General features: G+C 40.7%; 1 protein-coding gene across 1 annotated transcript; it reads left to right on the top strand.

Moving 5' to 3' along the window:
• The first annotated feature begins 1,636 nt into the window (after positions 1-1,636).
• Positions 1,637-4,559, top strand: LOC104613052 (1-aminocyclopropane-1-carboxylate synthase-like). The gene is made up of 4 exons (XM_010280741.3): positions 1,637-1,909; positions 2,083-2,214; positions 2,339-2,499; positions 3,279-4,559. Exons 1-4 carry the CDS (start codon positions 1,745-1,747, stop codon positions 4,267-4,269), a joined length of 1,449 nt encoding a protein of 482 aa, XP_010279043.1. The 5' UTR covers positions 1,637-1,744; the 3' UTR covers positions 4,270-4,559.
• Positions 4,560-27,739: the final 23,180 nt, after the last annotated feature.

Below are 27,739 nucleotides of genomic sequence, written 5' to 3'. Positions count from 1 at the left end.
CCTCAGCCCTAGTAGTAACGACTACGGAAGAGGCGGTTACACCTGATTTGACAGATCTTCGGTATAAGAGAACCCCGACCCTTGCAAAACAAAGGTATTGAAGCTAGCACTATCAGCACTCTTAGTTTTCTCTCTGCATTTTCCTTGAGTCTTCTCAAAGTTCTAACTTAAGCATCGGAGCCTTCCCGCCGAGAGAGCTCCCCGGAAATTCTTCACGTTCCTCTTTGTCTCTGGTGCTGTCAATCACAGCTAGGAGCCAGGTTCTAGCCTGTTAGGAGTGCCCGGATCTCACTGCATCAAGACTCAAGAGAAAGGAAAAAGCGACAAATAATACCACCTGAGCTTAACAATAAACGTTTTGGATGCGTGAGGCAGGATTGAAAGTATACAAGTAAAAAAAATAAAAAAAAAAACTTATAAATATACAAATAAGAATGACTCGGGTCGGGCATAGAAAATTTGGAAATCCCCATTCCCCATAACGATGGGATTAGGATTTCTGGTCCTGCTAGGGTTCGGGTCAGGAACATAGTGGGACATTTAAGTTTGGGGTCGGCCGGGACAGGTTATGCAAAACCCGGCCTCACCCTGCTCCATTGCCAATCCTAAGAGGTTATTTTTTTTTTATTTTTTCTTTTTCATCCTAATTTTTATCTTTTATTTTTAAATTTAAGAAACTTCTCCACCGACATATAAATATAGTAAGGTCAAAGTAGGTCCAAACTACAAGATTCAACCATGGTAGGGCCCAATGCAAGAAACACGGAATAGGTGAAGAAAATTAAGTTATGCATGGGAGAAAACAAACATATAGAACTTTGGGGCCAAAACCCACGTATGGTCCCCCTTTTTTTTTGGTAATTATATGGTCCCGTAATTTACATGTTCGTTTGAGGTGAAAAATCGAATCAAGGTAAACTTTAGATGTTCGTTTGATTTTATATGGGAAAAGTACGAATACACATGATGCAGAATTCTGAATTCCAGCCACTCCCTACGACTAGCCTTCATGCCCCTATAAACCACATCCTGCCAGTGAATTTGGCTTCAATTCACGGGATGCATTCCCCCTGTACTTCGTGGCTAGTAAATTCTGAGCTGGGTTAATCGGTACTTCTCCCTACGTTTGGATGAGATGTTATTTTACATCTTAAATGAGTATAAAATAACACTGAAAAGTTAGCACTGATAAAATCGATATAAAACTCCATCTTATCAAAACTAGATGGGCTAAATGTAATTTCCCATTCTTAAGCTGATTAGCTTGTGATTTGTGAGTACTGATAAAGCTGTCTGTAGGGATGCAGTTAACTTGGCTCAGTTTTCTGGGTTGAGAATTTGTCAAACTTTCAATGGTAGTTTCTTCGCACGAAGTTTCGTTTTAAGACCTAAGCTCTCTCATGAGCTTCAGAAGAAGAGAAGGCGGTTAAAAATCAAAGGCACTACCAGCTGCAATCTACTAAGCTAATTAACGAAGAATCAAAAACTTCAGTCCAATTAAAAGACTTTCAGTTTTCCATGTCTCAATATCACGTGTTTCAGAATTGCTATAGACGACTTTGAATTCCCCTCTGTTTCCTCTCTTCCCAGCAATGAGTGATGATGACTGGGTTAGTTGCCATTATCTCCATTTTCTATAAATTCTTCCTTCCATCTCCACCTGCTATCCACATCTCTCACAGCATTGGTAGCTAGCAACTAGCAAGTTATAATTGCTGTTAGCACTACCTACATTTCATCGATAATGGGGTGCGAACAACAATACAACGTGTTGTCTAAGATTGCAACCAACGACGGGCACAGCGAAGAGTCTCCTTACTTTGATGGATGGAAGGCTTACGATAGGGATCCTTTTCACCCTACTCAGAATCCTAATGGAGTTATACAGATGGGTCTTGCAGAAAATCAGGTCCTTTGAAGGATTGGTTTGATATCGTTTTTATACACTGTTCCTTAGTCTTAGTTTGGAAGGAATATAAATACAAATATATATAGTATAAATACATACAAAATAATATAAAATACAAGGTTATACACTGTTCCTTACAGTTATCATGTTCTCTTGCTTAATTGCATTTGCAGCTTTGCTTTGACTTGATTGAAGACTGGATTAACAGACACCCGGAAGCTTCAATTTGCACCACCCAAGGAGTTAACGGATTCAAGGATACTGCTATCTTTCAGGACTATCATGGGTTGTTGTCCTTCAGAAAGGTACGAACTCGATCGCTACTAGTAGTTAATATTACTGTCTGTGGTATTGTTATAATCAGAAATTTAGTTCAGTTGTAGTGGTCGAGATGTTATATTAATAAAACATGTTTCTCAATCTCCCCAGGCTGTCGCAAATTTTATGGGGAGAGTAAGAGGAGGTAGGATCACGTTCGACCCAGAGCGCATAGTCATGAGCGGTGGAGCAACTGGAGCTCAAGAAATGCTAGCTTTTTGTTTGGCCGACCCTGGTGATGCCTTCCTAGTCCCCTCACCCTACTATCCTGCGTAATCTCTCTCTCTCTCTCTCAAATTAATTTATGTAAACTTTTTATTTTCTAGGAGTTACAGTGATGACTGTTATATGAATATACCATTCCAGGTGTTTGCTTTTCGTTTTTGTTTTCTCTTTTTTTGCTGACATCCTTTTCTAGGAGTTGTTAATCGCTATTAGCTAGGTTAAAAGGCTTAAAAGCAAAAAGGGATTGAAGCTGACCAATGTAATAAGATTTATCAACTACGGTTTATTGTTTGACCAGTCCGGCCATGGATCTAAACACTCAACTGCCAAAGCTTTTCAGCTAAACAACCTGATGAGTCTCGATTATTCAATGGTTGGGAATGGTTTTACGTTTTCGATTTTATTATGACTATTCAGTTGTGACACTCCTGTTGAAATGGGGATGGGTGGCGATGGGTTTTGTATATATATAATTCTTCAAATTCAATGGTAAATTATTAAAATATATTTTGATTTAATATTAATTTTAAAATATCTTTAAATTTCTTCTAAATTCCTAAAACCATTACGATCATAATCTGATGTTTAAAATATCCTTAAATTCTCATAATCCAATATTTAAAATACCTTTAAATTCTAATAATTTAATTTCAAAAGGGGGGAAATTTAGGGATTCCCCATCCCGATAGGCAGAAACGGGGTAAGAGATTTTGGCTACAGGGAGGAGGTGCCCTGCCCCATTGCCATCCTGCACTCGTGTAATCTCTCTCTCTCTGTTAGTTTGTCGTGCATCCTTCATTAATTTTGTCGTACACTTGTGCTGCAGTTTTGATCGAGATTTGAGGTGGAGAACAGGAGTTCAACTTGTTCCAGTCATTTGCAACAGCTCTAACAAATTCAATATCACTAGAGGTGCACTGGAAGAGGCATACAAGAAAGCCCAAGAGGCCAACATCAAAGTAAAGGGTTTGGTCGTTACAAATCCATCAAACCCACTAGGGACAATCTTAGATCGAGACACATTAAAAACCCTAGTAAGCTTCATCAACCAAAAGAACATCCACCTAGTTTCTGATGAGATATACGCAGGAACTGTCTTCAGCCATCCTACCAATTTCATAAGCATCTCTGAGATAATAGAGGAAGACACCGAGTGCAATCGTGATCTCATTCACATCGTCTATAGTCTCTCTAAGGACATGGGACTACCAGGCTTCAGGGTTGGCATAGTGTACTCATATAATGATGCCGTAATGAACAGCAGTCGCAAGATGTCCAGCTTTGGACTTGTCTCCACACAGACGCAACACCTAATCGCATCGATCTTGTCAGATAACGAGTTTGTTGAGAGCTTCATCCAGGAGAGTGCAATAAGGCTAGCGACGAGACATAAGATCTTCACGACGAAGCTTGCCCAAGTGGGAATTGATTGTTTGAAGAGCAACGCCGGTCTTTTCTTTTGGATGGACTTGAGGGGTCTCCTCAAAGAACCAACTGCCGAAGCAGAGATGGAGCTGTGGCGTGTGATTATCAACGACGTTAAGCTCAATGTTTCGCCTGGTTCATCTTTCCATTGCACGGAACCTGGTTGGTTCAGAGTATGCTTTGCGAATATGGACAGTGAAATTATGGAAGTGGCTCTGCGGAGAATTCAGAACTTCGTGCTTCATCCCAAGGAAGCAAACGTGCCTGTAAAGAACAAGAGTTGGCTGAAAAATAACCTCCGATTAAGCTTATCATCTCGGAGATATGAAGAGGTGGTCATGTCACCACACTTGATATCGCCTCACTCGCCTCTTGTTAGTGCCAGGACTTGACTAGCTTATTCTTTTCGCCAAGGAATTAGTGATGATATTGCCGTTCACTCACATCCCATTTGACTTCAAGTTTGTACTCCTTTTTTATTTAGGGTTTGTATCAAGTCAGTCCCCAAACTTTAAAACGTGTCTCTGTAATATCTGAACTTTCAAAATGCCTCTAATATAGGTCTCTGCCGTTAATACTTCATCAATTGTCTGTATCACATGATGATATGTATCACTTAAAACTTTTTAAAATGTCAAAACTATCATTTAAAAGAAGACATTGGTCATTGTCTTCTACCTTGAAAGAAGGCACAATAATAGTGGAAAACGTTGTTTTGGTAGACATTTTCCTTTTGAATCGGAATATTAATGCACAACAGAAAACGTTCCATTTGAATTGGAATATGAATGAATTAAATTTGGATGTAGATATTTTCCTTTTTCCACCACCAATCCCACCTTGTAGTTTCAAGTATGTTAATCTTTTCTTTTTCCCGTAAGATTTAATCTTTTCTTTTTCATTTTTTGATATGAGGAAGATTGAATCTTTGACCTTCTAATATATTACTTAGTAGCCATTTTGCGGTGGATTGTGATCCAGGTCGTACATGTATAATGATAATAAGATCATTTAACTTTTTACCCAAATGGTGAGTCTGGCAAAGGCTGCAGATTGGTGGTGGAGCTGCAATAATATTTGACGCTGCCTCAATTCAAAGTTAGATAGAAACCAGGCTGATCTTGTTGCAGTTGTGGTTTTTAAGTTTTAACCTTCAAATGGAGACTGGGCCAGACCCAAATTATTTCGAAAGGGTAGGAGAGTTGTTGACCACCAATTGAAGGACATCATAATTTGGCCATATATGGTGAGAGTGGAACATTTGATTAAGGAAAAGAATGTCTAGTTGCTAAATAATTTCTTGTAGAAAGGTTGTGATTTCATGGTGTCATTTTAGGGAAGAAAAGCATGTTGTGAACTTGAGAAGAGATAAGATTAGAGATGGTTCAAATTTATTAGAAGAAAGACATTTGAATCATTAATAAAGAGAAGGGGTTTTTATAGGTCAGTCCAACCCTTAAAATTTAGAGGTCCATCTAGGGGTGGACTGAATCTTGACCGTGGATTGATGTCAAATTCACGAGCAGGATGCATGCGGTTTATTGGGGGCTACTAGTAGACTAGCGGGCTGTAACTCAGATTTCTGAGGGGGAATGCAGTCCAAAAATCGGTAAGGCTCAGTTTGGAAGCAGTACAACAGCGTAAATACATACAAAATAATACAAAATATAAGGTTTTGCATTCTACATATTTGCATTTGTACTTCTTCCAAACTCAGCCTAAGGCTGCGTTTGGTTGGAGTGCAAATTTGAACCGTTGCAAATTTGCACTCCGGTTCAGATTTGCATTCGTTTGGTTAGGTTTCAAAAAAGCATGAATTTTCGATGAAATTTGTATATTTTCTTAGGTTTGTATCTAAAAGAGGAGAAAATATTACTTTCTAAAAATGAAAGAAAAACTTGCTCCTATGGTCGGTCGAAGTAAATAGGTATTGTGGTTTCATTGGTTTTGAGTTTTTTTCTCCAAAACACTCGAAGAAAAGAGAGAGGAGAACGGAGAGCGACTCTGAATTGCGAGCCAAAGGTAGCTGCGAGTGACTACGTAGAAATGGAGTATATAGAGGAGAAACAGAGTAAAAACGGAGTAGAACAACTCTGAACGACCTTGAACTGCCTTCGATTTCATAGAGTAAGCTTTTAGGTCGACTCATCCAAGGAAGAAGAAGCCTACATCTCACCAAGAAATCTTTTCCCCTTAAAAATCCTTGACAACTTTTTGGGTGGGCAATACTTTGTTGAATTTCATGGCTTCAGGCCTAGGTTTTCCCCTTGTCTATCGGTTCTGAGTTCGCAAAAGCAAGTCGTCTCATCTACTTTTCTTGTTTTCTTTCATAATTCATCCAAGGAAGAAGAAGCCTACATCTCACCAAGAAATCTTTTCCCCTTAAAAATCCTTGACAACTTTTTGGGTGGGCAATACTTCGCTGAATTTCATGGTTTCAGGTCTAGGTTTTACCCTTGTCTATCGGTTCTGAGTTCACAAAAGCAGGTCGTCTCATCTGCTTTTCTTGGTTTCTTTCATAACTCATCCAAGGAAGAAGAAGCCTACACCTCACAAAGAAATCTTTTCCCCTTAAAAATCCTTGACAACTTTTTGGGTGGGCAATACTTCGCTGAATTCCATGGTTTTAGGTCTAGGTTTTACACTTGTCTATCGGTTTTGAGTTCGCAAAAGCAAGTCATCTCATCTGCTTTTCTTGTTTTCTTTTATAACTCATCCAAGGAAGAAGAAGCCTACATCTCACCAAGAAATCATTTCCCGTTAAAAATCCTTGACAACTTTTGGGGTGGGCAATACTTCGGTGAATTTCATGGTTTCAGGTCTAGGTTTTCCCCTTGTCTATCGGTTTTGAGTTCGCAAAAGCAAGTCGTCTCATCTGCTTTTCTTGTTTTCTTTTATAACTCATCCAAGGAAGAAGAAGCCTACATCTCACCAAGAAATCCTTTCCCCTTAAAAATCCTTGACAACTTTTTGGGTGGGCAATACTTCGGTGAATTTCATGGTTTCAGGTCTAGGTTTTCCCCTTGACTATCGGTTTTGAGTTCGCAAAAGCAAGTCGTCTCATCTGCTTTTCTTGTTTTCTTTTATAACTCATCCAAGGAAGTGTTGGACAGTTTTTGTATGCCCTTAGCTTCAATCAATTCTGATGTACTTTTGATATTTAATGTAAATAAATGAAGTACATGTTTGATTCATGTTGTATGGTATACTTCTGTGTAAGACCCTAAAAATGGACACTTAATGAGGCTTGTGTTGGTTTTAAATATTCACAGTCGTTGGATAAGTCTGGGGAGATTTATCCTGCCAAGGCTGACACTAGGGTGCTGCCAACTGTTGGGGTGGCTTGTCTCAGCCGCTAGGGTGAGACCCAAGGCACATGCAGTGTAGGATTACTTAAACCATTGAATCGGACCAGATTTCCAGTATTGCCCTGGACCTTGGAGATTGATGGGCAAAACTGGAAAGTTACACATGACCTCTAGACCTGATTATGGTACTGCACTAGGTGTTGGATTGGGTTGTCTTTGATATGCCAATCAGTGAGATCCTTAGCGGGGGTCAAAACCTGGGTATGTTGGGACAGTCTGAGAATTCATCTGAGTGGGTGATCATAGTGACGGGATCAGCCCCTTTGTCGGACAAAGGTAATGATCGGGGATACACTCATTCTTTTAACGTGCGTAGGACAACCCCAAATCTTCAAGTGTCTGACACTCGGTTTCTTTCCAAGCCATAGTTCGTATGGAGTTTTCGGAACCAATTTGGTTGGAACCCAAAGATTGCAGTCTCTAATGCATATCCCCAAAAGGATGTGGGCAATTCCGAGCGTGTGAGAAGTGACCGGACCATGTCTAACAATGTCCTATTCCTCCTCTCTGAAACACCATTAAGCTGGGGTGTTGCAGGAGGAGCTAATTGTGAGATAATCCCATTGGCCTTCAAATAGTCCCTGAATTTGTCAGAGAGATACTCGCCACCTCAATTTGATCGAAGGGCCTTAATTTCTCTCCCTAACTGTTTCTCGACCTCTTGTCTGAACTCTTTGAACTTTTCAAAGGATTCAGATTTATGTCTCATTAGGTACATGTAACCATATCGTGAGAAATCACCGGTAAAGGTGATGAAATACACATGTTGGTTGCGGGTCCTAACACTCAGGGGACCACATACATCACAATGTATAAGGTCAAGCGTGCTTGTACATCTTTCAGGCTTACCGTTAAATGATCGCTTTGTCATCTTACCTCTAAGGCAAGGCTCACAAGTGGGAAGGTTTTCTACGGTTAGAAAACCCAAAGGACCATCCTTTGTCAATCTTGTGATTCGGTCAATACCGATATGGCCAAGTCGGTAATGCCACAGGCACGTGGAACTAACTATGTCACGAGTCCTTTTCTTGGGGATTTCGACCGCCGTAATTTTGGTTAAGTTAGTTTCTAGAGAAGGATGTAGAACATAGAGACCGTTCTCTAGTTCCCCGCATGCGAATTTGTTGTTCCTTTTGATAGTAATCACATTACTAAAAGAGACAGTATATCCATCCACACACAGTTTAGAAATAGAAATCAAATTTCTTCTTAGATTTTGTACATAAAGACAGTCTTTTAGTACAAAAATCCCTTCTCTAAAACTTAATTCTATGGTTCCTATCACCGTAGCTGCAACACTTGCAGAAGTCCCCAAGTAAAGTGTCACCTCTCCTTCACTCAGCCTTCTGCTTACTTTGAACCCCTGCAGTGAGTTACACGCATGAGTTAAAGCCTCGGAATCAACACACCAGGACACAGAAGTCACTAATAAATTAGTTTCCATGACACAAGTTTCGAAAGTACCTTTCTTAGATTCCAGGTAGGCAAGACAATTCCTCTTCCAGTGGTCAGCTTGCTTACAGAAGTGACAGGCATCGGATGCCTTGTCTTTCTTTTGTTTCTTAGATTTGGTGGCCTTCTTCTGGGGCTTTCTCTTTGCCTTCCTCTTCTTGCCGGATTTGCTAGTTTCAACAAGCATGGCTATTGGCTCATCCTTCCTTATTAATTCCTCAACTCTTTGCAACATATTGCTGAGCTCTTGGACGCTGACATTCAGCTTGTTCATATTATAATTCATAATGCGGGTTGAAGGACGGAGGCAGAGAGTTGAGAATAGCATCGATCTCTGTGACCAGATCTAGCCTAGAACCAAGGGCCTCCAACTCGTTTCTATAGCCCATCATCTGAAGATAATGGTCATGCACTTGCTGCCCCTTAGTCATCTGTGCGGTCATGAACTGTTTCAGGACCTTCTGTCGAGTAGAATGATTCTGCTCTTTGTACATAGTTTTCAGACTATCCAATATGTCTTTAGTGAGTTCGATCTGATCGAACTGCCTTTGTATTCGGATTGTCCAAAGATGCTATGATAAAGCAGTGGGCTAGGGAGTTTTTATCCTCCCATTCTTGGTATTCTCTCCTTCGGGCCTCAGAAGCCCTATCCCCCGGACGATCCGGATCAGGATTTTTAGCCACCTTATCTAGTTTTTCTGAAGCCAGGACCAGCATAAGGTTTCTGTACCAGTCAACATAATTGGGTCCTTAAGCTTGTTGTCATCAAGCAACTTAGCAAATTATTCGTTTACCATTTTCTAATAAAACAACAAAACGTTAGTCCACAACCTTAGTTTGATTCATGTTATCTACATAGATATGACTTTTAATCTATGTTCCATTTCCATTTGTTCATCTCTGAGATTTCCCTCCTATCTCAGTGATGGAGACGGCAAAATGTCTCTGGAAATGTGGGAAATCACATAGGGTGCGTGGAGCCAACTGTTTCAGCTGCATAACCCCACCACCTTTCTGCGACGGATCACATCCACTCATCATATGAGTTTCCCTTTGGCCCCTGTCAGACAAGGTTCAGAGTCGTTTTCAAGTAAACTTTTCTGTTCAGTGAGTGCTCACCCATCATATTCAGGTTACGCCAAGGTACCGTGAGAGAGTTTCCATTTTCTAGTGAAGCCCCTCCCACATCGGTCTATGACGCCCCTATCATCTTATGAAACACTCTGACAGACCCAACAGCAAATGGATAGCCCAATTTTATGGTGCATTTCCTCATTACTAAAGGACCCATCATCATGCTAATAATGGAAGGCCTTTAGAGAGTCCATCATATGGATCTCCCTATCACATGCACTCATATTACCAGAGGGAACAAAATTACGCCCTAATTTTAATTTAGGTCAAACCAAAGTGGCTCCCACTAACATTCATAAAGTCAGATTTCTGGTGGGCCTAAATCGGCTAGGGTTTCCGTACGCGCCCCTTTTCAGGGTTGTGGGGCCCACCATGCAAGGAGGGGTCATCCAATGACCTTAGGGGACACCATGGAAATGATGTGCATTCAGCCATGGTGTGCGCAAGAGCCACTAACGAATCATCATGGGCCAAGTACTTATGGCCCATGGTCGCAACACATCAAACACCCACACATCACATGATATGGAAGAATTGATCCAATCAATTAACTATTGTAAAGCCCATTAATCAACCCAACAAAAAACACAATATTAACAATTATTATCATCTAGGTATATGGGTTGAATAGCAGTTAGCAGTTCGGCCCATATAGCTTTTCTCACAAAAGTGGACTTTTGTAGTTTTAACTCTTTAAAACTAGGCTTTATAGGTTGGGCCAAATTAATCCTTGCAATTGAACATCAAGTTTGGGCCTAAAAGTGTGAGAAATCTGGACTGAAAACAGTCCCCTTTCGAACCCTAGATTTGGTCCAATCTGGTCCGAGATGGTTTGAAACTGATTTTCAATTCAAGAATTAATTCAGGAAAGATCTGAAATTAATATTTCTGATTTTAGACAATCATAAATCAGACATGGATTGTTCGCACCACCTGCAAAACAGAGGTTAGTCACTAGGGTTGCAGTTTCATAAACTACAAAAACGCAGAATGTGATCCCTCCATCTGCAAATCTCCAGTGCCGCCGCCTTCTCCAATCAAGAAAATAAAATAAAAAACAAAAATCCTATTTCTATTAATTAATTACATCCTTGATTGAATCCTATACATTTAGTCTAGAAAAATAAAAAAAAAATTATTTTACAGACCGAATTGAATAGAAACTGCAAAGAAAGAATGCGCAGACAATATGTGCCAAGGCTGCACTTTGATCTCCATGTACAAACAGTCCATTAAATCAAGAAATAAATAAAGAACAATTCTAAATAAATTTCAGATCAATCGCCCTTAACAAGAAACAGTTTCTTGAAATAAAACAGCAAATTGCGCAATACTCGGATATAACAACTTCTACCGAATTGCACAGGTTCAGATCTGATCTTTTTGGTTCAAGATTCGAACCTGTGGCTCTGATACTACTGAAAGGGATGGTAGGATCCATTGTATGGACGCCAAAACTGTTGCGGAATGGGTGGGCGAATTTCAAAAAATTTCCTACCTTCCTTCCAACTGGGAATCGCATTCCCTGATTTTAGAATCAAATTCAATGATCCTACTTGAACCAAACCAAACCAGATTTGAACGAAAGGAGAAGAGAGTGATTAACCTGATCCAGAGAAGTAATATCTCCCAAAGTTGGTGTTCACGCCCAAAGAAGACACCAAGATCAGCTCCCACTGAAGATGACACAGTGATGATGGAGCCAAACCAGCAGTGTTCGTCCCACAAACCAGGTTCTTCTGAAGAACTCGGTGGAAGACTGTGAGCACCACATGAACAATCAAGAACCTTTCTTGATCTTCTCGAACTATCAGAAAAAGGTGGCGGCGGCTGCTGGAGGAGAATGCTAGAGAAGAAGATGGCGAACTGCTATTTTCCTCTCTAGTGTTTCTGAGATCCTATCTCAAGAATGCAGAGTGTTCTCTTGAAAACACCTAGGTTTGAATTCAAGTCATTCGAAATTAGGGTTTTCCTCCTCTTTTTTAATGATTAAGAAAACCTCCTAATCATATCAAGAGTTGCCCTTAACCAAATCTGTATTTGGATTAGGACTCTTCTTAATCTTATCTGCAGATTAGATCAGCTTTTGGGCTTAACCTAATCTCAGATCCGCCCCCTTAAGTGACTGATCAAATCAGCCCAGATCAAAATGGGCTTTAGGCCCAATATGTAATAAGTGCTCAATAGTCTTCCAAACTGCTGCCCAGTTGGGTTTCTTTGTGTGGCGTGGGACCCAAGCATTGATCTACACACCAGCCACATGGTTCGGCCCAGCCTCTATTACAAGGCCTAGCCAAATTCACTGGAAAGCCCAAGGAACCCCTTGAGCCCATCACATGGACCTTATGGGCCCAACACTTACACTAAGTGGTCCCTGGGCCAAGCCATCTAATAAAAACCCAGGGACTGTGGGTAGATGCAAGATTAGCCCATCAGGTATTATCCTAAATGGCCTTACACTTAACCTCTCAGCCCATAATGATCAAGCACTGCCCGACAAGAGAGGATCTCTCCCTCGGCTGCAAGGAACAGTGTTGCACTCTCTACTCACATGGATCCCGGGAATTAAAACCATTTGCAAATATTTTGAAACCATATGTAAGTATATATCATATATATAAATTTTGCAAAACAAAATTCCAACGATTGAAATCAACTGTCGGCAGTTTGGTTTCCATCAGAGAGAGTGCGTCCCCGATCATTACCTTTGTCTGACAAAGGGGCTGATCCCATCACTATGATCACCCACTCAGATGAATTCTCAGACTGTCCCAACATACCCAAGTTTTGACCCCCACTAAGGATCTCACTGATTGGCATATCAAAGACAGCCCGATCCGACACCTAGTGCAGTATCATAATCTGGTCTAGGGGTTAGGTGTAACTTTCCAGTTTTGCCCATCAATCTCCAAGGTCCAGGGCAATACTGGAAATCTGGTCCGGTTCAAGTGTTCAAGTAATCCTACACTGTGTGTGCCTTGGGTCTCACCCTGGCGGCTGAGACAAGCCACCCCAACAGTTGGCAGCACACCAGTGTCAGCCTTGGCAGGATAATGAAAGAATGGTAGGATCCATCCAATGGACGCCATGAAGGTTGCGGAATGGGTGGGCGAATTTCAAAAATTTTCCTACCTTCTCCCAACTGGGAATCATATTCCCTAAATTTAGAATATAATATTCAAGGATCCTACTTGAACCATAATCAAACCAAATCTGTACCAAAAGACAAATGGGAGGAATATACCTGATCCGGAGAAGCACTATCTCCCAAAGTTGGTGTTCACGCCCAAAGAATGCTCCAAGATCCGTTCCTGCTGAAGATGACACAGCTGTCGATGGAACAGAACCAGTAGGGTGCGTCCTACACACTGGATCCTTCACAAGAATCCTCTGAAGTACTAAACACTGAATCTTTTTCAGTCTTGCTTGCAAGATTGATGTCAAGAACAAATTTCTTGACTTTATTTTCTGCAAAGATCTAATCTTGCAATGGCAGATGGCGGCGGCAGGAGGAGATCTCCAAAAACGAAAAGGACTGAACTGCTTTTCTCTTTTTCTGGAGAGTATGAGATCTGATCTCAATTCGCAGGAACCTTTCTTGCGATTTTTCTTGGTTCGAAATCTGTTGTATTTCTCACTCAATTGGTTAGGGTTTCTCCTCCTTTCTTCTTGATTAAGAAACTTCCTAAATCAGGAGTCATCCCAATCCAAATTAGTATTTGGATAGGGAATTATCTTAATCCTATCTGCAGATAGAGTTAGGTTACTCTTGATCTTATCATGAGGTTACCAGATTCAAATCTAATTTGAATTTGGTCTCTAAGAGTGGATAAGGCTAAAGGCCCAATCCTTTTACTAACTTCAATCTCAAATTCGCCCCATGGATGGGTGATCATATCAGCCCACCTCGAAATGGGCTTTTGGCCCATTAAGTGTTCAGTGTCTAATTACTTTCCAATCTGTTGCCCAGTTGGGCTTCTTTGTATGGCGTGGGACCCAAGCATTGATCTACACACCAGCCACATGGGTTCGGCCCAGCCTTTAATACAAGGCCCAGCCGAATTCACTGAAAAACTCAATGAACCCCTTGAGTCCATCATATGGACCCTATGGGCCCAACACTTACATTAAGTGGTCCCTGGGCCAAGCCATCTTATAAAAACCCAAGGACTGTGGGCAGGTGCAAGATTAGCCCATTAGGTATTATCCTAAATGGTCTTACACTTAACCTCTCAGCCATTAATGATCAAGCGCTGCCCGACAAGAGAGGACCTCTCCCTCGGCTGCAAGGAACAGTGCCACACTCCCCTCTCACATGGATCCCGGGAATTAAAACCATTTGCAAACATTTTGAAACCATACATATAAATATAAGTATGTTAATTTTGCAAAACAAAATTCCAACGATTGAAATCAATTGCCGGCAGTTTGGTTTCCATCAGAGAGAGTGCATTCCCGATCATTACCATTTGTCCGACAAAGTGGCTGATTCTGTCACTATGATCACCCACTCAGATGAATTCTCAAACTGCCCCAACATACCCAGGTTTTGATCCCCGCTAAGGATCTCACTGATTGGCATATCAAAGGCAGCCTGATCTAGCACCTAGTGAAGTGTCATAATCGGGTCTAGGGGTCAGGTGTAACTTTCCAGTTTTGCCCATCTATCTCCAAGGTCCAGGGCAAGACTGGAAATCTGGTCCGGTTCAAGGATTCAAGTAATCCCATACTGCATGTGCCTCGGGTCTTACCCTGGTGGCTGAGACAGGCCATCCCAACACTTGGTGGCACACCAGCACCAGCCTTGGCAGGATAAATCTCTCCAGACTTATCCAACGGCTGTGAACATTTAAAACTAACATGAATCTCTATAAATGTCCAGTTTTAGGGTTTTACACAGAATTAAACCAAACAACATGAATCAAACATGCACTTTATTTATTTCCACTAAATAACAAAAGTACATCAAATCAGATTGAAGCTAAGGGCATACATAAACTGTCTAACAGATAAATCTCCCTAGACTTATCCAACGGCTGTGAACATTTAAAACTAACACAAGTCTCATTAAGTGTCTAGTTTTAGGGTCTTACGCAGAAGCATAGTACACAAAATGAGTCAAACATGTACTTTATTTATTTACATTAAATATCAAAAGTACATCAAAAATGATTGAAGCTAAGGGCATACAAAAACTGTCCAACAGGAGGTTCTTGTGGAAAAGTGCATGGAAAACATATGGAGTGTGCTCTGGGCTTTGTCAACATGATTACTTTGAGAGGGCATTGAAACTTAGATCCGATGCCAATATGCTTAGCATACTTGGGGAGAATGGTGAGTTGCTCCCTCATTTTATTGATTTTGATTTCTGATATTTGCTTATCTAAGTATTTCTGTATTCTCCAACATGGGCATGTGCAGGTATTATTCCTACATATTATGTTGACTACAGTCCGTTTGAAGTAGAGGAAGCCATTAACAATGAATTTGAAGATGCAGCTGCAATTCGTTGTAGTGTTGATTATAAGAATGGTGAATCTCAGCTTTATGAAATCTATGTCTGCGTGGACAAGGATGCAAACAAAATGATCCCCTTGGTAGAGGAAGTTAATGCACTGAAGTACCAAATTCCAGATGAAGCACTTCAACAAATGCCAGACTTTCAATGCCGGGTATATTTTTTTATGAAATCTCTTTCTTTTTGCTTTCACATGACATGGCTTCTGCTTTGTGGTATACAAGTCTAGTGTGAAATCATCTCAGAAGCAATGATACATGGCAACTGAAGTCTTTATAACATATTGATGCTTTTGCAGATTGATGTACTGAAGGAAATTGGCTGCATAGGTGCTGATATTTCAGATCAAGGGACGGATGTGCTGCATGTTAAATGAATTCTGGGGAAGAGTTGATATGCACAGAGTGTTTGTTTGAAAACCAACTAGATGATCTAAAACCAGAAGAAGCTATAGCTCTTATGTCTGCCATTGTATTTCAATAGAAGAACCAGAAGAAGCTGAGCCTACTCTTACTTTCAAGAATGCACTCAGCAAGAGACTTGCTAGATTCTGTAATTTCAAAAATAAGTCTTTAACAAAAAGATTTTTGATATTTTTTATATTTATTTAATGGTCTGTTATTTTTTATATTTGTTTAATGGTGGGAGTAGCTGGAACACCATTTGGTAGCAAGGAATAGTTGTATTTGCATTGATGAAAATGCTAAAGCATCTTTCAATACAAATGAACTAAGTGCAAAGTGGATGTATAAATCTTGAATCACTTTGCACTTACATGAACCAAACATTTTTGTTTTGCACTCTACAAATTTGCATTCATACTCCAACCAAACGCAGCCAAAAGAAAAATTAGATGACATGTATAGATATAGTACGCATTTCTATCATTTCACTATCGTTAATGGATATGAACCTATTACATACATTTTCGATTGTTAAAGTCGTCATTCAGTCATTTCACTTCATTAACGTTGAGGACTATGACTTGAACAATTCAACTGGCCAAATCAACCGATTGCTATCATGGATGGCTCAGACTGTACGTCCATCAGTTTTGGGGGATTTCTTAACCAAGAATCACCTCATAAATAAGAGCTTATTTTGGATGTGTCCAAGGGTTTCCTAAGCTGAAAAAAGCCATGAAACAATTGCTGATAAAGAGAAGAAAAATTGTTTAATTAGGGTCAACCCAACTCAGTGGAATGTTCCAGAATTCTGAATTCAATTGCAGACCTACAACAATTCAAAATAATAAACACCTCCACCTATAACACTCATACCTGCCTATGAATTGGCATCAATTTCGAGTCGGAACCTACCCCAATTATATAGTGGAGCTAAGATTTCTGGGGGTGTACTGAATAGTAAAAACCCCTTAAATTTATTAATAACTAGTGAGAACTCGTGATACACCAATTTTGTTAAGCGAAAGTTAAATAATAGAAATATATAAGAGTAGATAATTGTTTTATAACTTAGTTTTTAAATAATTAATAATTATTTATATTTTATATAATAATTTTTTTGTAATACAAAAATAACAATAATTAATTTCAGCTAGGGATATTCATCAAACTGATGAAACTGACCAAATTGACCCAACTTGACCCAAATTGGTCATTTTCTAGTATTTCCGGTCGACTAAGTTCGGTTAGTTTCAGTTTGGCCATTTGTAAACCGAATAAATCGAACTGACCCAATCATAAATATATATTAATATTTCATATTTCAAATATAATTTGTTTAATATAGGAAAGTGGGAAAATTTCCATATTTCTTAGTCTAAAGTATTTTATATTGTAAACTTAAATTTTGAAATTTATTCTTTTAACAATATCATTGTATTTTTTATGTAATTTATTTTTTTTTAAGTTTAAATCTTTTGAACCTACCAACCAAATTGAAAACTGGCCCAAACCGATACTGATGTTTTCAACCCTCCATTGACCTACCGATTGAACCATTCGAACCGTCACCCGACCTTGATTCTAGGTCTAGTTGTATTTGTGAGTGGTGTGGTAAGGCTACGTGTAGTGGTCTCCTTGAAAGACGAAGGAAAGATAAGGGCAAAGGGTAGGCTGAGGGCTCTGATTGATAGAATGTTGTGTTCGTTATGATTTACGTCTCCCTTTATAGGGAGAGATCTCGAGGTCCCGAAAAGGAGTCAAAAGAGTTTGATTCCCACTTGGAAAGGGAATCTTTGATTTGGTGTTATTTGTCAGGGGGACACTGCTAAGATTCCATCATGTATCTTATGAGATCTCTTCAGGATGAGGTTTCCTTTCGTCTAAGGATTCTCATAATACATGCATGCTACTTCCTTTTGTGAGTCTCCTAAACTGATGTGGCGTTATAGTCTTTTGTGTCTCTCTTAATCCTATTGAGTGTTTTGTCATGAGTGATATCAGCCAGTCATCATGTTTCTTCGTTTGTTACTGATTTGCGATGGCTATGAGCTCATCGCAGATTCATGATGGCTCTGAGCTCATCGTAGGCTCACGATAACTTTGTGCTCATCGCAGATCCCTAGCGACTTTGGGTTTGTCTTCGTTATCATAGCTTTAAGTCTATTATAGGTATGTGGTGACCTTGATCTCATCACAAGCTCGTATAAGCTTTGAGCTCATCACAAGTCTATACAGGCTCGGAGCTCATCACAGATTTGTGTCGAGTTGTGAACTCGTCACGGATGTCTTTGTAGCATTGGTTTAGCACCTTCTGCGCTATTATGGTTGTGGTGATCAACATGTGCCTACAAGTAGCCCCCTGCTTATTGGTAAGTGTGAGCTTATCAATAAGCAATTGTGTTGCAAGTTCGTTTTGGAGGTCTATAATAGGGTGAGGGATTTGTTTTGAGTTAGGGGATTATTACACTTATTTGGTTCGTTGTTTGAAGATCAGAGGATTAGTGTGGAAAACCATGAGTATCGTGGTTTCTTGTTATTGTGACCTTTTGTGGTTTCTGGTGAGGGGGTTTCCTAGTTTGGAGTGTACACTCTCTTGGTTGGGCCGAGTAATTGTTCCTATTCTTGGCTAAGGTGTATGGCAGATTGCATATATATGTATATATATATATATATATATTAATTGGTAGATTATTAACCCCCCTGTTTATTGGTAAGTGTGAGCTTATCAATAAGCATTTATGTCTTTGATGTATCTTGATGCTACTTGAGCGACATGAGGGGGAAGTTGTTTTGAGTTCTCCTTCTGCTTAGTTGTTGATTTTTATCTTTGGAATTTGGCATTGTTTATTTGGTCATCGGGGTTGATTGTTTTGGTGAATTCAGCCCCTTGTTTTTTGACGAAGTGCTTTCTATCGAGAAACATTTTGGTATTTTGACCATTTGGCAAAGTTCTCAACCCCCTTGCTTCACGTTTGTCAAAAGACAATTCCTATCTGATGATTTGTTTTCCAGCCCCTGTTCTTGATAGGAGAATCTTTGTCAGGGGAGATTGTGGCTATGGTTTGATTTTCAGCCCCCCTGTCTTTTGGTAGAGCGTTTTCTATCGAGAAACATTTTTAGGTATTTCGATTGTTTGGGCAAGGTTTTCAGCCCCCCCGTGTGTTGGTGATAATGCCCAACTCCTAGTGCTTTGGTTTCTGGAGGGCTTCGTTAAGGAGTGGGATGTCTCTTCCTCTTCTTATGTTGTGTGATGGCGGTGTGGTCGATCGTTATGTGTGTGCAATGGGTTGCGTGTTGTTTGGGTTAGAGTTTATCTAATTGAGTTGGCGGCCTGGTGATGTGGCACTAATTTAAATTAGCCTACCAGGTGTCCCACCCTTTTAAGGGCAATATCATAATTGTAACAATCCAACTTTTATGGCTGAGCGACGGTGGGTGACTGATAATCATTTCGTTCAGCTTACCATGGCATCGTTTGGGCTGCCAAGCCTGTGTGGAGCTTATATAAGAGGACACCATTCGATTCCTTGTTATATTTGCCGTTGCTTTCTTGTTTTGGTTTTGTTATTGCCTTTGTTTGTGTTCATTTTCTCTTTTTGTTTCTTGTTTCTCTTCTTGTTCTTTGATACATTTGCTTTTGCTAGTGATGGCTCCCTGTGGGTAGAAGAAGACTGTGAAATATGAGTGTCCCTTTCTTGACTTTGCAAAGGTTGTTGACATTGTAGAGCTTCTTTCGGAGCATGAGTTTGCTAAGATAGTTGATGGCAGGAAGGGTTTTTGGCTTCCTATGCCAGTGTCCAGGGGTAAGAACAGCGAGTACATGCCGTGGAGAGGAAGGAATTGATGTGCCTTTATGGTCGTGTGGAGCGTTCTATGTCCTTCAGGTGCCATGAACCGAAGACGAGCGATTCCAAATCACTGGTGAACTATTCATCTTGGGAACATTTTATACTAGAGAACACCATGTATTGTCGGTTACTCTGCAGTGTTGGACTTCTCCGGTTCATGGACTGCTTTTTGGACCTCCCTAGTAGAGAGGAAGTTAGCTATATGATGCCACTCCTCTCTCACTGGTGCTGTCGAATGCATACTTTTGTTGGTGCCTTTGGTGTGTTTGGCGTCATCATTGACAATGTCACCGCTCTACTTGCGCTTCCGTTGGGAGGAGTCGTTTTTGCCCAACAAGTCTAATACGTGGAGTCCATCCCTAGCAACCTTTCTGAGCTCTACACGGAGTTGGTAGAGGAGATTCGTGTTTTCAAGGCGCAAGTCAACGAGTCTACTGCTCATGGGAAGTGTCCCTTGGATGCTTGGATTGCTTATTGGTTTGAGAGCAAGAACTCAATGAATGTTATGGTTCACAAGGGCAATATCCAGTGCCACCTTGCTACCTTTATTCTTTATGTTGTATCGTGGTTCTTGTTCCCCGACAATCCCGACTATGGTCTTCACATGGTTTTGGTTCCTCTTTCCGTTCTGGCATCCAGCGGTCATCAGTTGTCTTTAGCATCAATGTTTGTCGGCTACCTTTTTGAGCAGATGGACAACACCGTACATCAGATTATGGACCCAAGATGCAACTGTCATTCTTCTTATGTGTTTGCTCCCTTTTTGTTTATGTTCCTTTGTGAACACTTTCAACTGAGCATCACATCTCGGCGATTATCCCTTCTGACTGTTAGCATGGTGACCTTGGAGGGTGACCAGATTGAAGATGTGTCTCTCGAGGTCTGTTGCGGGAAGCAGTGGCTCAGCGCCAAAAGGGGGAAACAGTTTGGGGCTGCTGAGGTTGAGCTTAGATTTGCTTCTTTGGATGGTTTTGTACTATGCCTGTATACTCAGCCAGTTCATCACATTATGCCATTCTGCACCGGGGTTAATGTCCCAGAAGGTGATGACCAGCAGTGTGCTGTGGATGCTGATCATCCCCTTGCTCGTGCGCACCTCAGCCTCTAGCCTGTTGTCCTCGGCTATCTTGATCGTGCTAGAGAAGCACAGTTTACAGCGTATTGTCCCGACCGTCTCCTCCACCAGTTTGGGTATGATGACTTGGGCACACAGTTTCTGAGGTTGGGAGGTGAGGACATTTTCTAGATGCATCATCATGACTTGGCATTCCGTGGCATTACCTGTTTTCCCTTGGTTGGGTTTAAGCACATCAAGGTTCGTGGATCCCTTCTTCTAGGCTATTTGTGTGCCCTTCTTGGTGGACTAAGTGTGTGGTTGTAGTCTTTTGTCTTGAGATAGGTGGAGGTCAGGGGAGATTGCCTCGAGTCTGTTTCTACACAAGCGCCAATTGAAAGTGCTATGGATAAGGAGATGTGTGTGATTAAGTTGTATATTTAAGTCTTTAATATGTTTTATTTACTTGTACTAATCATGCCATGCTTGCTTTTCCATAGGGAGTGTTTATGCCAATTTGGCTGATGTGCTTGTTAGACAGTGTATGCCCTTAGCTCCAATCAGAATGATGTACCTTATGACATTTAATATAAATGAAAAAAGTACATATTTGATTTATGTTATTATGTTGTGTTTCTGTGTAATACCCTTAAACTGGACACATATGAGACTTGTGTAAATTTAGAATATTCACAGTCGTTGGATAGATCTGGGGAGATTTATCCTGCCAAGGCTGACACTGATGTGCCACCAAATTGGTTGGGGTGGCTAGTCTCAGCTGCCAGGGTGAGACCTGAGGTACATGCAGTGTGGGTTGTCTTGAAACCCTAAACCGGACCAGTATTCTAATATTGCCCTGGACCTTGGAGATAGATGGGAAAAAATGGAATGTTACACCTGACCCCTAGACTCGATTATGATACTACACTAGGTGTTGGATTGGGTTGTCTTTGATATGCCAATCAGTGAGATCCTTAGAGGGGGTCAAAACCTGGGTATCTTGGGACAGTCCGAGAATTCATCTGAGTGGGTGATCATAGTGACAGGATCGGCCCCTTTGTCGGACAAAGTGAATGATCAGGGATGCACTCTCCCTGATGGAAACCAAAGCTTCTGGCAATCGATTTCAATCGTTGAAATTTGTTTTGCAAAATATATTTATATAGAGATATACATATATATATTACGGTTTCAAAATGTTCACAAAATGTTTTAAATCCCAAGATCCATGTGAGTAGATAGTGCAACACAGTTCCTTGCAAAATATATTTCAAAATGTTTGCAAAAGGTTTCAAAATGTTTGCGAACAACCCTAGTACTAATTCTTGAATGTCTTTATTTAGTAATTTAATTTCAGATCAATTCTTGAATTATATTCTTGAATTTAAAATCAAACCCTAGACACATTTGAACCAGATTATGAGATTTGGCAACTAGATGTCAAAACTGCATTCCTGAATAGATATCTTAGTGAAGATATCTACATGCAGCAACTGCAAGGTTTCATAGTTGCAGGTCAGGAACACATGGTATGTAAATTAAATAGATCCATATATGGACTTAAGCAAGCTTCTAGGAGTTCAAACATCCGGTTTGACTCTACCGTCAAAAGGTTTAACTTTGAGCAAAACCCGGATGAGCCTTGTGTTTATAGGAAATCCAGTGGGGATAAGGTTACGTTCTTGGTTCTATAAGTAGAAGACATTCTACTCATTGGGAATGATGTAGAAATGTTGACAATGGTTAAAGTGTGGTTTTCACAACAATTCTCCATTAAAGATCTTGGAGAAGCCTCCAACATACTAGGTCTTCGACTCTATAGAGATAGATCAAAGAGGATAATAGAATTATCCCAATATGCTTATATTGACAAGATAGTCAAACGATATAGCATCGAGAACTCCAAGAAAGGAAATGTTCCTTTCAAGCATGGAGTCACTCTCTCCAAGGGCATCTCTCCCAAGACACCCGAGGAGATTGAGGGCATGAAGGACGTTTCCGATGCCTCAGCCGTAGGGAGCACCATGTATGCCATGTTGTGCACTCATCCTGACATCGCTCAGGCAGTGAGTGTGGTAAGCAGATTCGAGGCCAACCAAGGGCAGGAGCATTGGACTACTGTGAAAAACATACTTAAATACCTTCGAAGGATAAAAGAGTTTTGGTTGGTATTCGATGGTAGTTTACAACAGATCCAAGAGTATACTGATGCCGACTTCCAGTCAGATCCAGATGATAGAAAGTTAACATCTGGGTATGTTTTCACGATTGGATCATGTGTTATTTGCTGGAAAAGCAGCAAACAGGGGTCAACGACGGATTTCACAACCGAAGTCAAATACATTGTCACAAGGGAAGCTGCCAAAGAAGTCGTATGGATGAAGAAGTTCATTCATGAATTGGGAGTAGTTCCATCCAATACATCACCCTTTCCATTGTTGTGAGCCAACACTGGAACTATCGCTCAGGCTAAGGAGCCACGAGCCCACTCAAAGTCGAAGCACATCGAGAGGAAGTACCACGTACTGCGAGAGATAGTTGGAAGAGGGGACGTCATAATTCAGAAGGTAGCATCAGCAGAAAATGAAACAGACCCATTGACTAAGCCACTGACACAGAAAGTGTTTGATAAACACGTGGAAAGCATGGGACTCCGGCTTATACCAGATTGGACCTAAGTGCAAGTGAGAGTTGTTAGGCAGTGTATGCCCTTAGCTCCAATCAAAAGGATGTACCTTATGACATTTCATGTAAATGAATAAATTACATATTTGATTTATATTATTATGGTGTGTTTCTGTGTAATACCCTTAAACTGGACACATATGAGACGCATGTTAGTTTAGAGTCTTCACAACCGTTGGATAGATCTGGGGAATTTATCTTGCCAAGGCTGACATTGATGTGCCACCAAGTTCGTTGGGGTGGCTTGTCTTAGCTGCTAGGGTGAGACCTGAGGTACATGCAGTGTGGGTTTTCTTGAAACCCTGAACCGGACCAGAATTCCAGTAATGCCCTGGACCTTGGAGATAGATGGGCAAAACTGGAATGTTACACCTGACCCCTAGACTTGATTATGATACTGCACTAGGTGTCTAATTGGGCTGTCTTTGATATGCCAATCAATGAGATCCATAGAGGCGGTCAAAACCTGGGTATGTTGGCACAGTCCGAGAATTCATCTGAGTGGGTGAGCATAGTGACAGGATCATCTCCTTTGTTCCTTGCAGTCAAGGGAGAGGTCATCTCTTGTCAGGCAGTGTTTGACCATTATGGGTTGAGAGGTTGAGTGTAAGACCATTGAGGGTAATGCCTGATGGGCTAATCTTGCATCTGCCCATAATCCTTGGGTTTTTAAAAGGTGGCTTGACCCATGGACCATTTAGTGTAAATATTGGGCCCATTAAGAGCCCATGGTGATGGACTCAGTGGTTCATTCTCTCCTACAGTGAATTCCGCCAGTCTTTGTAACAGATGTTGGGCTGAACCTAGGTGGCTGATGTGTAGATCAATGTTTGGGTCCCGCGCCATACAAGGATACCCAACTGGGCAGCAATTTAGAGGATAAGCGAGCACATTGACTTAATGGGCCTAAAGCCCAATTCGAACTGGTTTAATTTGATTAATTAAAGAGGGGCGGTTTTGGGATTTAGATTAGCAGATAAGGATAAGGGGTTATCCCTATCCACTCAGAGAGTCCAGATCCAAATAGAGATTTGGATCAGGAAACTCCTAATTAGATTAGGAGGGTTGGTCTTTATTTGCAGATAAGATTTGGATTTATCTTTATCTCTTAAAGAGAGTCTAGATCCAAATACAAGATTTGGATTAGGAAACTCCTAATGGGATTAGGAGAACCACTCTTTAAGGCTATAAATAGAGGAGGTGGGTGAACCCTACTTCACCCCAACTCAGATTACTGATACAAGAGAGAAGATAGCTGCAATTGGACTGACGCCATCTTCTGCTCTTGCCTTCTCCTATTGCTGCCACCATTGCCAGTTCGATCTCCACCTGTAGGAGCGATCAAGAAAGGTTCTTGATATTAGTTTTTGGTGAAAAACTGATATGGAGTCATGCTCTCTCACCCTCCATCAAATTCTTGCTAAAGAGTTCGGTTCTTGCTAAAGAACCACTTGCTGATTCTGCTTCACCCTACACTGTGTCATCTTCAGTGGGAGCAGTCTTTGGCATTTTTCTTGAGCGTGAACACCTTCATTGGGAGTTATTACTACTCTATATCAGGTACATTCCTCTCCTACCTTTTGGTTTAAGATCTAGTCTGGTTTAGGGTCCAAGATTGATCCTTGAAAATGTAGTTTTATAAAATAGGGAATGTGAATCCCTCATGGAAGAGAGAAAATTTTTTAATTTTGCCCAACCTACTTGCAGGGTTCAGCCATCCATATGATGGATCTCTCATCCCTTCAGTGGTATCAGAGCCAGGTTCAAATCTTGAACCAAAATTAGATCATATCTGAAACTGTGCAAATGGCCAGAAGGCGTTCTACCCAATTTGCGCATATAAGAGATTTTCTAGGAAATCGGTTCCCAGATTAAGGGCGATTGATCTAAAATTAAATCTTTTAAATCTGATTTATATTTAGAATTATTCTTTATATTTATCTTGATTTATGGGTTGTTCATATGGTGGAGATCGTAATCTTGATTGGCGCAAGAAATCTGCGCTTTGCAGTTCTTTTACATTTTGGTCTGTAATTAATTTTTTTTATTTTCTACACTGAATATAAAGGAATTCGATATGATGTAATATTAATAGAAAATTAGGAATTTTCTATTTAATTTCAATCAAGATCGAAGCTGATTGCGCAGAAGGAAGGATTTTCGCAGATTAGGGTTCGCCCATTTGCGATTTGCAGTTTGAGAAACTGCAAGATGCGAACTAACCTCTATTTTGCAAGGTAGCAGGTCTGCGAACAGGCATAGTACAAATTCTTGAATGTTTTTTATCAGTAATTATATTTCAGATCAATTCTTGAATTATAATCTTGAATTAAAAATCAAACCCTACACCCATTCGAACCAGATTATGAGATTTGGCAACTGGATGACAAAACTGCATTCCAGAATAGAGATCTTAGTGAAGATATCTACATGCAGCAACCGCAAGGTTTCATAGCTGCAGGTCTGGAACACATGGTATGTAAATTAAATACATTGTCACAAGGTTTCACAACCGAAGCCGAATACATTGTCACAAGGGGAGCTGCCAAAGAAGCCGTATGGATGAAGAAGTTCATTCATGAATTGGGAGTAGTTTCATCCAACACATCACCTATTCCACTATTGTGTGCCAACACTGGAGCTATCGCTCAGGCTAAGGAGTTACGAGCCCACTCAAAGTCGAAGCACATCAAGAGGAAGTGCCACGTACTGCGAGAGATAGTTGGAAGAGGGGACGCCATAATTCAGAGGGTAGCATCAGCGGAAAATGTAGCAGACCCATTGACTAAGCCACTGACACAAAAAGTGTTTGATAAACACGTGGAAAGCATGGGACTCCGGCTTATACCAGATTGGACATAAGTGCAAGTGGGAGTTGTGAGGCCGTGTATGCCCTTAACTTCAATCAGAATGATGTACCTTATGACATTTAATGTAAATGAATAAAGTACATATTTGATTTATGTTATTATGGTGTGTTTCTGTGTAATACCCTGAAACTGGACACATATGAGACTAGTGTTAGTTTAGAGTCTTCACAGTCGTTGGATAGATCTGGGGAATTTATCCTGCCAAGGCTGACACTGATGTGCCACCAAGTTCGTTGGGGTGGCTTGTCTCAGCTGCTAGGGTGAGACCTGAGGTACATGCAGTGTGGGTTTTTTTGAAACCCGGAACCGGACCAGAATTCCAGTAATGCCCTGGACCTTGGAGATAGATGGGCAAAAATGGAATGTTACACCTGATCCCTAGACTTGATTATGATACTGCACTAGGTGTCGGATCGGGCTGTCTTCGATATGCCAATCAATGAGATCCATAGAGGGGGTCAAAACCTGGGTATGTTGGCTCAGTCCGAGAATTCATCTGAGTGGGTGATCATAGTGACAGGATCATCTCCTTTGTCGGACAAAGTTAATGATCAGGGATGCACTCTCTCTGATGGAAACCAAAGCTTCTGACAGTCGATTTCAATTGTTGAAATTTGTTTTGCAAAATATATTTATATAGAGATATACATATATATATATATATATATATATATATATATTACGGTTTCAAAATGTTTGCAAAAGGTTTTAATTCCCGGGATCCAAGAGAGTAGAGAATGCAACATTGTTCCTCGCAGTTAAGGGAGAGGTCATCTCTTGTCGGGCAGTGTTTGATCATTATGGGCTGAGAGGTTGAGTGAAAGACCATTGAGGGTAATGCCTGATGGGCTAATCTTGCATCTGCCCATAGTCCTTGGGTTTTTAAAAGGTGGCTTGACCCATGGACCATTTAGTGTAAATATTGGGCCCATTAAGAGCCCATGGTGATGGACTCAGTGGTTCATTGTCTCCTACAATGAATTCGGCCAATCCTTGTAACAGATGTTGGGCTGAACCCATGTGGCTGATGTGTAGATCAATGTTTGGGTCCCGCACCATACAAGGATACCCAACTGGGCAGCAATTTAGAGGATAAGCGAGCACATGGACTTAATGGGCCTAAAGCCCAATTCGAACTGGTTTAATTTGTTTAATTAAAGAGAGGCGGTTTTGGGATTTAGATCAGCAGATAAGGATAAGGGATTATCCCTATCCACTCAGAGAGTCTAGATCCAAATAGAGATTTGGATCAGGAAACTTCTAATTAGATTAGGAGGGCTGGTCATTATCTGCAGATAAGATAAGAATTTATCCTTATCTCTTAAAGAGAGCTAGATCCAAATACAAGATTTGGATTAGGAAACTCCTAATGGGATTAGGAAAACCTCTCTTTAAGGCTATAAATTGAGGAGGAGGGTGAACCCTACTTCACCCCAAATCAGATTACTAATACAAGAGAGAAGATAGCTGCAATTGGACTAACGCCATCTTCTGCTCTTGCCTTCTCCAATTGCTTCCGCCATTGC

Source organism: Nelumbo nucifera, chromosome 6 (genome assembly GCF_055504915.1).
Source record: "Nelumbo nucifera cultivar China Antique chromosome 6, China Antique-T2T, whole genome shotgun sequence".
NCBI lineage: Eukaryota > Viridiplantae > Streptophyta > Magnoliopsida > Proteales > Nelumbonaceae > Nelumbo > Nelumbo nucifera.
Note: the sequence above shows the minus strand (reverse complement) of the source record. Positions and strands in the feature narration are given on the sequence as shown.